The 14,264-nt window shown below is 44.4% G+C and overlaps 1 protein-coding gene across 1 annotated transcript in view; it reads right to left on the minus strand.

The window, feature by feature from the left end:
* Positions 1-5,142: 5,142 nt before the first annotated feature.
* LOC121523431 (ATPase family AAA domain-containing protein 2-like) overlaps positions 5,143-14,264 on the minus strand; it is a 42,348-nt gene continuing 33,226 nt past the window's right edge. The window contains exons 20-27 of the mRNA XM_041808334.1: positions 14,039-14,235; positions 8,976-9,135; positions 8,774-8,896; positions 8,638-8,688; positions 8,056-8,400; positions 5,789-5,907; positions 5,580-5,708; positions 5,143-5,497 (exon numbers count right to left, since the gene is read on the minus strand). Coding sequence (XP_041664268.1) covers positions 5,462-5,497; positions 5,580-5,708; positions 5,789-5,907; positions 8,056-8,400; positions 8,638-8,688; positions 8,774-8,896; positions 8,976-9,135; positions 14,039-14,235 — 1,160 coding nt within the window. The 3' untranslated portion in view covers positions 5,143-5,461. The remainder of the gene's footprint in view (positions 5,498-5,579; positions 5,709-5,788; positions 5,908-8,055; positions 8,401-8,637; positions 8,689-8,773; positions 8,897-8,975; positions 9,136-14,038; positions 14,236-14,264) is intronic.

Here is a 14,264-nt window from a genome sequence, read left to right on the forward strand (position 1 = left end):
GGATGTCAGGATTTTCATGTCCTGTAAACTGACTCCAACACTGAAAGTGGATTTTTACGGCAGATTCATCTGTAAGCCAGAATGTCTTTTTATTACTAATGGTTTTCCTGCTGTCTTATAAAGCCATGAGGGCTGGGAACTTTTCTGCACCACATGTAAATAAAGTCAACCAACCAATCAATAATCTTTAAGTTTACAACAATTAGATTCATTCTAAGGATTTAAACTACAAGTAGAAACACTTTTGATGGATTCAACAACAACATTTCACACATTTATGTCTGATCTTTAGACATTTTAACATTCATATATTTTACAGATTTTGGTTTGTAAATGTCCTCAAACATCTGCCTTTCCCTCTGATTCACTTATAATGACATTAAATATCCTTTTTCAGATTTTTGGGCCATTTTACAACTTCTTTTTTCACTTTTATCCCATTTTTGCCCCTTTTCATCTTTTCGCCCAGTTAAGCTGCCTTTCATCATTAAATATCTCTTTGTTCCCAATTTTTTTGTTCATTTTTGTGATGTCTTTTTGCCACAATTATCCCATTTTTTGCCACGTTTTCTCCATTTAGGCGACCCTTTAACCATTACATACCACTTTTTTGCCCATTTTAGTCACTGTCCACTCATTTTTTGTCACTTCTCACAATTTTTTCTACTTTCTGACCATTTTCCACTTTTTCTTCCCATTTTCACCAATTTTTGCTTCTTTTCCTCATTTTTCCTACCCTTCAATATTAAATATCCATTTTTTCCATTATTTTTGCTCATTTTTGTAACATCTTTTCACCCATTTAAACTACCCTTTGCCATTACATACCACTTGTTTCCTCTTTTTTGCCCATTGTTGCCACTCTTGACTGCTTTTTGCCCATTTAAGTCACTTTCCACTCATTTTTTTGTCACTTCTCACCCATTTCTGCTTCTTTCTGACCATTTTTCCACTTTTTCTCTCCATTTTCACCCATTTTTTGCTGCTTTTTGCCCATGTTTGCCACCTTAAACCTATTTTTATTGCTATTTCCAGCTGTTTTTGCCTCTTTTCACCTCTTGGATTGTGGCTCAAAGATGTTTTCCATCAGTGGGCTCTTTGGTTGAGTAACACTGCTCTATAGCATAGACCCTAGGTAACTGTAAGTTTATCCATTTAGCTCCATGCACAGCAGAGGTTAGCAAAGCAAATCACCTTTGTTCTGGTTTATGGTTCCTCCCCTGAAGCTCAGTGGCGCCCCCCCAGGGGAGGCCCGCCTCACACTTTGAAAACCACTGGTTTATATAAAGTCATCAGCTGCAAATATTTCATGAAAAATCTCCTGATCATGATAGAAATATTCATGACATTGATAAATAGGTATAATACATGACTGAAACATTGAAGTGACATTAAACACAGTTTTCTGCGGCCGTCACTGTTTGGTAGGGTTTTATACAGATGAACCACAATGAAGCAGAAAATCATCACAACCTTGATTTATCTCAGTAATCCCAGTCTAAAAGGTCAGCTCCTATATTCTAGATCAGAGGGTCGGACTCAGTCACAGCAGGGGCCTGATTCTGGATCCAGGACTAACCTGAGGGTCTAACAGGGTCACCTTTAAACCAGAAACTGTCAACCTCATTTTACCAGGAATAAAATATTAAAACTTAGCTCTGATGATAAATGATTCTGACATTTAAAACGTTAAAAAGATCAGTTTAAAGGCTCACAATCTGAGAAAAGAACATTTATTAGTTCACAAAGGTCAAACATGAAATTAAAATAATGTTTTTAAAGGCAAATATATTAGAAAGAAAGTCAGAATCATGAGTTTAAAGGTCAAACATGAAATTAAATTTATAATCATGGAATCAAAAATCAAAATATGATTCAAAATTTTTAATTGTGAGTCTAAAAGGTCAAATTCTGGGATTATGAAGTCAAAGTTAGGAGTTTAAAATATGAAATAAAATACAAAATAATTGGTTAAAAAGGTCAAAATATGACTTTAAAATTAGAATTATGAATCTAAAAGCTCTAAATATTCTATGAGAAGTCAAAATTATGAGCTTAAATGCTCAAAGTATGAAATTAAAAGTCTGAATCCTCAGTTTGAGTCCTGATTGTGAGATGATAAATTGAAAATGTGAAACTAAAATACAAACGAATTTCTTTCCCCACATTCCTGACTTATCTAAATATTTTACTCCTTACTTTTTCAGATTTTGTGACTTAACAAGGAAATCCTAAATCATCAGGATGAGTTCACATATTTAAACTTGATCCTCACATTTTTATACATTTTTAAACTCTGTTCAAACAGAATGAGCATGTGCAGAAGTGGCAGGTGAGGTTTTGTGAGCAGGTGGCTCTCTCGTCCAACTTTAAGGAAAATGAAGTGACTCTGGAAGGATTTATTGTATCTGTTTGTCATTGCTGAAAAATCAGAGTGGTGCCTGAGTAATGCCACGGAGAAAACAAGAAGATCTGCTGTGGAGTTACCTGATCACCACGACGGTCCACTGGAAGTGGGAGAGAGATCGAGGAGCGTTAGGGTTAGGGTTAGGGTCATGCAGGTCAGGGTTAGGGTTAGGGTTAGGGTCATGCAGGTCAGTCACTCTGAGTTATCGGCTCTGATTCGCTCAATAATGAGGGAAGAAATCAGGGCTGCTTTTGATAAACTTAAGCCTCAACTCAAAAGTTTAAAGCCTGAACTCGACTCCTGCAGTGAGAGACTCGGTGAGGTGGGGGAGGGGCTGGGCAGCCTGGACTCAATGAAAGTTGATGAAAGAAAATAAAGAGCTCAAAGACCAGACAGAGAGGATGGAAACACACAGCAGAAACATGGATGTGTGTGTGTTTGGGCTTCACACCCCACAGATTTCATGATCAACTTTTTCAAGGAGGTTCAAAGGAGAGCTTCGGTGTGAGCCAACTGTTGAGACTGCACACAGAATCAGTCCAATATCCAACAGGAAGTCCCGGTCGATGATTGTGGAAATGCACAAATATGAAGCAAAAGAAGCGACCTTGAAGCTGACGAGAAACAAAGGGGAGCTCATTTTCAGAAATATGACGGTGGAGATATTTCCAGATGTAACGCCTGAAACTGCTCGGAAAAGAGCCCAATTCAAAAACATCAGGATGGGGTTCGTCTCACATCTCTAGTTATAAGGCGTGAGTCTTAGTCCCGCCCACCAGAGACTCATGGAGAGACCGAGGAATCCACACCGAAGACTGAGGCCATAGACCGACCATTAACGGTCCATGGGACGTCCTTACCTCTGCAGCGTCACTTGAAGCGACGTCAGTTTATGATGACGGTGCCAGCTGATCATCTATCAGCTGATAGATGATCAGCTGATCATCTATCAGCTGATCATCAGTCAGCTGATTGATGATCAGCTGATAGATGATCAGCTGATCATCTATCAGCTGATCATGGATGACCCTCTGTCTGTCCTCTTAGAGCCTTTTCATTCAAAGATCTGCCTCCACAGTTCAGCACACATGCCCACGTTACCTGTAAAAGTGTAATAATTATTAAAGTCCACTCGAAATCAACGTTTAGTCTGAACTTTACCGATGGCTTTGCAGACAGCAGAGATTGAGAACACACCCTTTGTGTAGGCAGGCAGCTATATACACATTCAACGTGCTCAGGGAAAACATCCTGTTTTTCGGCAGAGGCTTGTATACAGCTTAAAACATATGTGACTGACTGCATATATGACAATATCTATGCCAAAACAGACAGCAGAAAGGCTGAAACTACAGCCCTGCACAGCTCACATGTCAGAATTCACACACTTCAGGCGTGTTATCTCCTAATAACGCTGTAAACGCATCCAAACATGGTGATCGTGAAAATAAGGAGCTCATGTTAAGACAAATTTATGATTAAACTTGGTCTTACCTTCATGTAGCAGTATGTGACAGGATGAGCAGCTGCCTGTTTCTCTGTGGGCTGTCCTGTTAGTCCTGCTGTGGTTCAGTGATAGCAGCCTGCTAGTACGTGTTGCTTCCTCTTCCTCTTCCTCTCAGCTACCTGTACAGGTGAGGCTAACTCAGTATCGCAGGTGCATCAGCTGTTGTTCCAGACTGCTGCTGATGACTCCTGGTCGCAGCTGTTTTTATCTTTTACCTTCATAAATGTCCGTTTGTCCACTTTGTTAGCTGAAATTAACTCTCCCTGCTAGCGTTAACTTTGACAACAGCGCTGATTGTCTGTGATTGGTCGGTTGTTTACCTATATGATGATTTTGCGCACAAGTCAGGATGTGATAGGCTGATATGATGGTTTTTTTGTTTAGCCTGCCTCACCACAGTCTGTACTCCTCACTAGACACCAGCGTTATGTTTACACACCCGCCTCCCCTAGAGGTGCTGGATCCAATCAAATAAGAGCTGGTCATGATCTGAAAGGTGCTGGATCTTGTTTCGGTGGGATCCTGCCCAAACTCAGCCCTGCCTTTCCCTAACACCGTCTATGAGAGGTTTACAGACGGTGTCAGTTACATCTCTACTTCCTCCATCAGAATTCCCTCAGAACTCAAACTGGAAACTTAACAGCTCGGTTTTGTGTCATGATTTAGTGAAACTCAGATTTAAAGACCTGATGAACATCTACTGGAACAAAGCTATAGCTGAGATAAACCATGAGTGTAACTGGGAGCTTCTAAAATGTGAAGTGGGCAAATTTATGAGGAAATACTGAAGTCATCTTTCCAAAGAAAAGCATGAAGAGGAAAAGGTGAAATCCAGCTCTGCTACCTCATCCTCTATAGATCCTGACAGCATGGCTGATCAGGAAAAGAAACCTTCAAACAAAACAAACTAAACTAGAACAGATCTACCAATCAGCATAGAGGATCAATAACAGATCTACCGATCAGTAAAGAGGATCAATAACAGATCTACCAATCAGCATAGAGGATCAATAACAGATCTACCGATCAGCATAGAGGATCAATAACAGATCTACCGATCAGCATAGAGGATCAATAACAGATCTACCGATCAGTATAGAGGATCAATAACAGATCTACCGATCAGTATAGAGGATCAATAACAGATCTACCAATCAGTATAGAGGATCAATAACAGATCTATTGATCAGTATAGAGGCTTATTGATAAACAGAAACAGGTTAGTAAAGAAAGTTCAAAAAAACTTTATTCATGATGCTTTTAGAGACAAAAACACGACTTTAATCAGACTTTCATCATTGGACACAAATAAACTCTGCTTTACATGAATACAAACAATAGAATAAATACTCTAATTTAAATAATATCTGAGATAAAATAAATCAGTTAGGATGATAAAATAAATACTCTAATTTAAATAATATCTGAGATAAAATAAATCAGTTAGGATGATAAAATAAATACTCTGCTTTAAATCAGGTCAAACATAAATGCAGCTCTAAAATGAGGAGTAAACGTGTTTCTCTTTTAGTGCACAGGAGTTTGATTTAAGAAGAGAAGCTGTTGATTTCTGTCTTCATGTCCTGGAAGCAGAGGAGACCAGGGTTATTTCTGCTGTCAGCTGTCTGCTGTCAGAGGGTATCAGGGTAGAATCAGGGTGAATACCTGGAGGAGCTCCGTCTTGCTGTAGTTGTTCCGGTGTCTGTAGATGCTCTGAGCCAGACGAGCGTAGAGCTTCTCCAGCGGCTCCACCTCCGCTCCGTCGGTTTTAGCCACGACCCGGCTCAGGAGATCCTGGATCACATCATGTAGAGTTTAAATGAGAACGTCTGAGGATGGCTTTGGCTCCTATAGCGACCGACTGATGGACTCACCCTCAGCTTGCTGTGATCGACCATGAGCCCCGGACTTTCCTTGGTGAGATTCTCCTCGGGTCTTCTTCTGCTCAACATCTGCTCCAGAGCCGCTCTGCTCTCAGGCCTGCGATGCTTCTCTGAAGAAGACGAGGAGGAAGAGGAGGAGAGAAGGATGAGAAAGGAGTTTAGCTTCAGTGGCACAAACTTTGTAGATGTCTGCAGACGCAGCAGGCTCCTAGAAAGACTGGGGTGTGCTGGGTTTCATGTTTAGAGAAGCTGTTAGGGCAATGTTAAAGGTGATGAAGCACAGAGAGGAAGACCATTCTGACCACTGGCTGCTTTAAGGTGATCATAAAAGTCTTCTTGTATTCATATTTCTCAGCGAGTTAAGCCTGTCAGCCATCAGAGGAATCAGAGGACACTGACAGCAGATGTTACCTTTCTATCTGTAGTTAGACGTAATCAGAGCAAACACAGCGGAGAAGAACCTACTGAAGCAGAAGCTTCATCTGTGCCGCCGGCTCGCTGGAGGCGAGTCCTCCTGAATATTTCAGACTGTCCAGCTCCAACGAGACCAGTCCAGGCCTGGTTTTGGTCCCAGTTAGTCATTCAAAAGTCTTTAAACATTAGAGAAAACTCAGTCAGTAACTTTAACGCAGTGATACTCACCATGTGGCTCTTTTATGTCTTAATTTGAAATATTATTCCACCAGAAAACCTTAAAGACAGACAGGAAACGGTTTCATTTCCATTACTGTAATATCATTAGGAAGTATAATATTTTAAACTATGACTCTTACCAAACATACTCTAATGTAAAGTTTTAAATGGGCTTGCTCCCCCTCCATTAAATGATTTTATTCAGAACAGAGTTTAGGTGGCGTCTCTCAGAGGCTGACAGTCATGGACCAGATTACCAGCACATATCAGAGACAGTGACACCTATTTAACATTTCAAAGAAACTTAAAGACTGGTTAAAACAAACCAGTCACCTAACCCTTCATCATGTTCGTCTCCTCTTCCTCTGCTTGCTGCTGAGGGCTTGGATATATCCAAGATCGCCTTCTTTTCTGAGTTATTTGTTGTGTATAACTTGCGTCCATCTAGTTTGTTAAAACTGTTTTCTGTGTACTGTCTTGTGAATCGTGCTGTTTTAATCTGTTTTTTGCTCTTTTTGTAATTACTTGAGTTAGGACAATGGATTAAATTTAGCTATTGTGCTAATTCTGGCATAATTAAAATCATGTGTTTTGCTAAAATGTTGATTGATGTGCGCTGTCCTAATCAAATAAACATATTTAATTTTAAAAAGTGAAACTTTGACCTCAGAAATCATTGCAACTCACATTAATTAATTTGTTTTTGACTTAAATTGCAACCTATTATTTCTGTCTGTATACTAGTAGTTTCATTGCCCTTATTTTAATTGTTTTGTCCCTTTCTGTTGCCACTTTTAATCCATTTTTACTGCTTTAAGCTGACTTTTGCCACTTTTATCCTGTTTTGCCCTTTTTCACCAGTCTTATCCCATTTTCTTTACAATTTTTCCACTTTTTCACCACTGATCACCCATTTCAGCTGCCTTTTGCCATTAAATGCCACTTTTCCCCTCATTTTTGCCACTCTTTGCTACTTTTTGCCCTTTTCTCCCACCATTTTGCTGTTTTTTGCCTGTTTTAGTAACTTTTCTCTCTTTTTTACCACTTTCTGACCTGTAACTATTTTTTTGTTACCTTTCCCTTTTTTTGCCACTTTCTACCACTTAGATGGCGGCTCTAGCAAAGGTATTTTTAACAGTTGGGCTCTTTGGTTGAGCAGGGTTGAGTAACACCACTTTAACGTCCGTGTGCACCGCTGGCGGCGGTTCGATGTCGGGACGGCTACGATCAAAGTTGGAGCAGTAAAACCCTCATGAAGCCACCGTACCTGAGGATTATTCACATAAAAACTGTGATGAGCCTCCACTCAGGATTCTGTCGGGGAAGGAGAACCAGACCTTAGACTCAGCTGTTCGTCCAGCGGCGTCTGCAGGAGGTCTCTCTGAATCCTCCAACAAAAACAGGCTATGAATGAACCTGACGTCTGTCTGAAATGACTACCCATAAACCTCCAGGTGAAGCGGTGCTGACGCAGCAGCTTTGATAAAACCAGTCTTCAGCTCTGCAGCTCCAGAGTAGTGAGTTGAAGCTTTTCCAGCAGCAGAAGCAGATTTCTGATTTGATCAGCAGATCTTTGGAGCGGTTAGCGGAGCGACCGTTACACAGCCTCTTCCTCTCATACAGACCTGTCAGCCTCAAACAAACCCCGTTCACCGCCCTCTTCTTCCTCAGCGGGGTCTTTGAGGACCGGGTTTGACCCTTTAAGATGCCGTTGAGTTTTGGACGGTGGTACCCGTTCACGAGGACTCCTGCATCACCGTTTGAGTGCGTGGATGCTGGTGGGCTCTGCTCAAAGCTGCTCTCTGATAGGTCGGATTCAGAGTTCCCTGGGCTGGACAGTGAGGAGGGGGAGGAGGAGGGAGAGGAGGGAGAGGGGGGAGGGGTGGGAGGTTTCTTCTTCTTTGGTTTGGGTATGATGCCGGCGCTCCACTTGGACCTCCTCGGCCGTTTGTAACACTTTTTCTTTTGAGCTGCAGAGAGAAACATGAGGGAGGAGGGAGAGTTAAAGAGCAGCAGGTGAACGATGAACCACGCTGAGAGCTCTCTAACCTTCGCTCTGTCTCCTCCTCCTCTTGACTTTTAGATTTCATCACATCTCTGATTCCTCTCTGCCTCTCTTCACTCTGACATTCTGGCGCTTAAATAAAGACTCTGGGGTTCTTTCTGTGTAGCTTCTACTCCTGATTTAGAGCACTGTAGATACGTACCTCTGAGCCTTTTAGAGGGGCTGCGTCTCCGGTTTGTATCAGCGCCGCTAGCTGAGAGGAGATCAGAGTTTTTATCAGTTATTAGAGATTTTACCTGGTTTGGTTGAACAATCAGTCAAACCCGTGGCTGCCTCACCTCGGAGGAGTCTGGACTCTCGGATCTCCTCACAGACTCGCTCAAAGTCTTCGTCCAGCTCGTCTCTGATGATGGCGTACACCGTGTCCTTCAGGGCGCACGCACGGTGACGGATGTGACGGTCTGATAAACAGATAACAACTCTAGTCAGAACTCGAGCTTCACCTGGAATCACCTGCTTCTCTCCGTTTTATGGTCTCACCCATGGGGTCGCTGTCGGGGTTGTACTTGAGGGCGTTCCTCCAGATGAGGTCAGCGTCGCTCATGAACTCTCCCACGGTGGCGTAGCGGTGCTCGTCGATGTTGGTGAGCAGTGTGGAGAAGTCCATGGGCTTCCTGATCACCATCAGGTAATCTGGTACCTGTAGGAGGTGGAGATTAACCCTTTAACTCCCACAGCAGCTTCACTTTTTCAGTTACACTGCTGCAATTTTTGTTCCATAACGGACCGAGTCCCCCGGACTATCAGGTGTGAAAACCACCTAAAGCTGTCTTTTGCAATTAAATGCCACCTATTTCCCATTTTGCCACTCACTGATGTGTTTTTCCCACCTTTATGCTGATTTTTGCCCGTTCAAGTCACTTTTCACTCATTTAAGCTGTCTTTTGTAATTATAAGCCACATTTTGCCCACTTCCCACCTTTTTTTCTAAATTTTTGCCCATTTTCCCACCTTTTTGCCGATTTTTGCCCATTTAAGTCACTTTTCACTCATCTTTTGCCACTTTTTGACCATTTTTGCCACCTATAACTCATTTTTTTGCCACTTCTTACCCATTTTTGCCACTTTGCCCTCAGTGTTTGCCCCTTTTTGCCTATTGTTGCCACTTTTCGCCCTTTTAAATGGATCCTAAATGGTTTGGAGGCAGATGCATCTGTCTGCAGATGTTTTATCTGATGTAGAATGTTTTGAACCCTGGAGGTAGTTGTTATATATATTTGTTGTTTTGAGTTGTGACTGTGTATTTGTGTCTGTTTGTAATCATGTAACTGTGTTGCTGCCTGTCTTGGCCAGGACACTCTTGGAAAATAATAATAATAATAATAATATCTTGAATTTATATAGCGCCTTTCAAGAAACCCAAGGACGCTTTACAGAAACACATAGACATGGACAAACTATGTGAGGGTAGGATGAGTGTGAGGGTGGTTTAGTGAAGACTGTAGGCTGTGGTGAACAGGTGGTGCTTCAGACGTTTTTTGAAAATGTCCAGAGATGGAGCGCTACGGATGTCTGCAGGAAGAGTGTTCCAGAGGGTGGGGGCTGCAGCACTGAAGGCTCTGTCTCCATACGTTTGGAGTTTGGTTTTGGGCATGGAAAGTAGGCCGGTGTCTGAAGATGGAAGGTTGCGGGATGGTGTGTATGGATGGAGGAGATCAGAAAGGTACTGGGGAGCCAGAGCATGGAGAGATTTGTATGTGAGGAGGAGGACTTTGTAGTTGATACGGGACTTGATAGGGAGCCAGTGGAGGTGGATGAGGGTCTGAGTGATGTGTTGCCAGGGTCTAGTGCGGGTGAGAACTCTAGCTGCAGAGTTTTGGACGTACTGAAGCCTGTCCAGGGTTTTGCTGGGAACTCCAGACAGGACTCCATTACAGTAGTCCAGGCGGGAGGTTATGAAAGCATGAATGAGTGTTTCAGCCACAGAATCAGGGAGTGATGGTCGGAGTCTGGAGATGTTCTTGGGATGATAGAAGGCAGATTTGGTGATAGACTTTATGTGGGACAGGAAGGAGAGGGTGGAGTCCAGGATGACGCCCAGGTTTCGGACCTCGGAGGACGGACAGATGGAGGTCCCGTCCACATGGAGCATGAGATCTCCAACCTTCTGCAGCAGCGCTTTGGGGGCCACCACCATGAGCTCTGTTTTATTGCTGTTGAGTTTGAGTTGGTTAGAGGTCATCCAGGCTTTGATGTCGTGGAGGCAGTTTACCAGGGAGTGGGGAGGGAGCTGGGTGGATGGTTTGGTGCTGAGATAGAGTTGGGTGTCATCTGCATAAGAGTGGAAGCTGAGAGGAGAGGTCCAAGAACAGAGCCTTGAGGCACGCCCTGGTTAACTGGGACTGGGGATGAGTGAGAGGTTCCGATGGTAACAAACTGTTTTCTTTGTGAGAGATATGAGTGAAACCAGGAGAGAGCTGTATCAGTGATGCCAAGATGGTGAGACAGGCGGTCAAGGAGGACGGTGTGGGATATTGTGTTGAAGGCAGCGGTTAGGTCAAGGAGAATGAGGAGGCTGATGTGTCCAGAATCTGCAGCTGTGAGGAGGTCGTTGGTTATTTTGATAAGGGCGGTCTCAGTGCTGTGGTGAGTGTGAAATCCTGATTGAAGAGGTTCATGGAGCTCATGGTTGGACATGTGTTGCTGGAGTTGGGCAGCAACTGCTTTTTTGAGAATTTTGCTGATGAAGGGAAGGTTGGAGATCGGTCGATAGTTGAGGAGGTCCTCCGGGTCTGACCCAGGCTTCTTGATGATGGGGGTTACTGAGGCAGTTTTGAAGGATGAGGGGACAATTCCAGATGATAATGAGGTGTTGATGATGTCTACCATGATGGGGCACAGAACAGACAGAGATGCTTTCACCAGTGGTGTGGGCATGGGGTCGAGAGAGCAGGTGGATGCCTTGGCCTTCTTGACCCATTCAGTCACTTGGAGAGTGTCCACGGGTGTGAAGCAGGAAAGACGGCAGTGAGGCGGAGGAGCGGTGTCCTGGTGTGAAGTGAAATCCTGAAGTGGAGGTCCAGATGAAAGTTGCTGCTGGATGGAGGCAACTTTATCCTGGAAAAACTGCAGGTGCCTAGTGCAGCGGTCGAAGTTGGCTGGGGGATGAAGGTTGTCAATGGGGCGGAGAAGGCGATTTATTGTGGAGAAGAGCATCCGGGGATGGTTTTGCTGGTCACTGATGAGGGATGAGTAGTAGCTGGACTTTGTCTGGAGAGAGCTTCTTTGTAGGAGCGCACATGCTCTTTATAGGCCTCCAGATGGACGGTGAGGCCAGATTTTTTAGAAAGTCTCTCCAGCTGTCGGCCAGAAGCCTTCATGGAGCGGAGTTCAGCAGTGTACCAGGGGGCTGGGTGGGTAAAGGAGACTGAGCGAGTCTTCAGAGGGGCGAGAGAATCCAGGCTGAGGGATAGTGCTGTATTGTAGTGATTGGCCAGGGCATCAACTGTGGTTATAGGGTGTGTAGTGGTCAGGTTGGTAGCTAACATGTTCTTGAGGGCTGGGATGCTTATTGACTTGAGGTTACGGAAAGTGATGTTGCGTTTTGTAAGCTGTCTGGGGAGGGGGGTGGGGCTAGAGAAGAAAACAGCAAGGTGATCTGAGATGGCTAGGTCCAGGCATTGTGGAATGAATGGGGTGAGACCAGTGGAGCACACAAGATCCAGTGTGTGACCTTTGGAGTGGGTGGGTCCTTGGACATGCTGTGTGATGTTGAAGCAGTCCAGTAGTGATAGAAATTCGGAGGTGAGTGTGCAGCTGGTGGAGTCAACGTGGATATTGAAGTCTCCAAGGAGAAGTATGGAGGAAGACCTGGAGCAGAGAGAGGTGAGGAGCTCAGACAGGTCAGACAGGAAGGTGGTAGTTGCTTTGGGAGGCCGGTAGGTGAGGACGATCTGAAGCGGAGCTGATCCAGTGAGAGAGATGATTAGACACTGGAGAGCTGAGGTGCTGGGTGCTGGTAGCTCCTTAACCTGGAAATCTTCTCTATAGATCACGGCCAGCCCCCCACCGCGACCAGTGGTGCCAGGTCTTTGGATATACACATAGCCAAGTGGGGTTGCTTGGTTTAGTGTGAAGTAGTCGTTTGGGCTTTGCCAGGTTTCAGTCAGACATAAGAAGTCTACTTTCCTGTCTGTGATGATGTCATGGATGAGGTGGGCTTTATTGTTTATGGACCGGGCATTTTCAGCATAAATGTGGTGGAAATGTTTGAAGATGATAAGCAGAGGGGAGTGGGAGGGACGTTAGTGCATCTGAGAGGTCTCAGGTTACTGAGCTGTACGTGTGGTTTGTTGTGATGACGTCGTCAAGAGTGAGCGGGGCGCCGGTCCGACTGGACTGTGGGGACGGCGTGGCTGGAGTAAACAAACTTTAGTTTCTGTGCTCTGTGGATATAACGAGGACGACGCAGAAGGCCGAGGGATTTAATGTCTGTGAGACAGGCTGGAGAGGAGAGAGAGAGATGAGGTTGAGAAGCTGCTGGGGCGAGTATTTGAGGAGCACCATGTTAGCTGCAGAGGAAGCAGTGGGAGCAAGCTGCTGCTAACTAGCTATCCGCTAGCCCACAGAGGCTAACAGCTGATCGGCGGCTACAAGCTAACAGCTAAACCGGCATCTAGCTGGGAAATCCTGATGAAAGATCCCCGGGTGGTCAGGAGAGAAAGCTCAAGATTCGAAGGGGAAAAGCAGTCGGAGCTCCGGTGGGACACTAGCTAAGCCAGGGGGCTAGAGGTTAGCCGGAGGACGCTAACAGCTGTGGGGCGGTGAGTACTTCGGCTGACGTCAACACTAGGTTCATTGTAACAAAGTTAGAGCTAACTGATATCAATCAGCGCTCGACTGGATGGTTTAGCAACAGCAGAGGAACAGCAGAACTACAAGAAAGCAGACAGTTTTATTAGGATGGTGAAGCGGCGACGACACGCCAGCGTCCTCACACATCCGGCGCATGCACAGTACTAAATAAAGGTTAAATAAAATTTTAAAAAACAAATTTAAGCTGCCTTTTGCAGTTATAAGCCATTTTTTGCCCATTTTCCACCTTTGTTCTGAATTTTGCCAATTTTTCACAATTTTTTCCCACCTTTAAGTCATTTTTTGGTCACTTCCCACACATTTTTGCCATATTTAACCCTTGTTTTGCCACTTTTCTCCCAGTGTTTGCTGCTTTTTGACCAGTTTTGCCACCTTTAACTTCTTTTAATTGCCATTTCTCACCACTGAGATTGTGGCTGTTTCAGATGTGTCTTTGAATAATTTGGCTCTTTGGTTGAGTAACGCTGTGTTAGTCCATCTAAGGGTTTGTTTAGGATGGTACCAGAGTACAGCATGCAGTATCATATCCTGTCAGACCTCATCATAACGTTTCACTGTAGCCTCTGTAATCAGTCATGCTGTATTATATTATATTCAGGGTTCTGTTCTGGCTGTAGTCTTAGGGTCATTTGACCTTTGACCCCTGGTTTCTGCTCTGATGTCACTGTCAGCTGTGAGCCCTTCTATAGAGAGGTGTGAGCACAGATGTCTGATTTAAGTCCCCTCACCTCCTCTATGTCCACCGGTTTGCTGAAAGACTTGAACCGTCGGTCCAGAGACAGACGCTCGGTGACGTTACGTAGGAAGAGGCGGAGCTCCCGCAGCACGTCCTCCTCCTGCTCCTCCAGACGGCGCTGCTCTTCATCAGGAACCAGGCGAGGAGGAGGCGAGGGAGCCAGGGGGAGGATCTCTGTCGCCTGAGCCACTAAGGAGAGAAATCATTTCCTTTCTTTA

Source organism: Cheilinus undulatus, linkage group 16 (assembly GCF_018320785.1).
Source record: "Cheilinus undulatus linkage group 16, ASM1832078v1, whole genome shotgun sequence".
Taxonomy (NCBI): domain Eukaryota; kingdom Metazoa; phylum Chordata; class Actinopteri; order Labriformes; family Labridae; genus Cheilinus; species Cheilinus undulatus.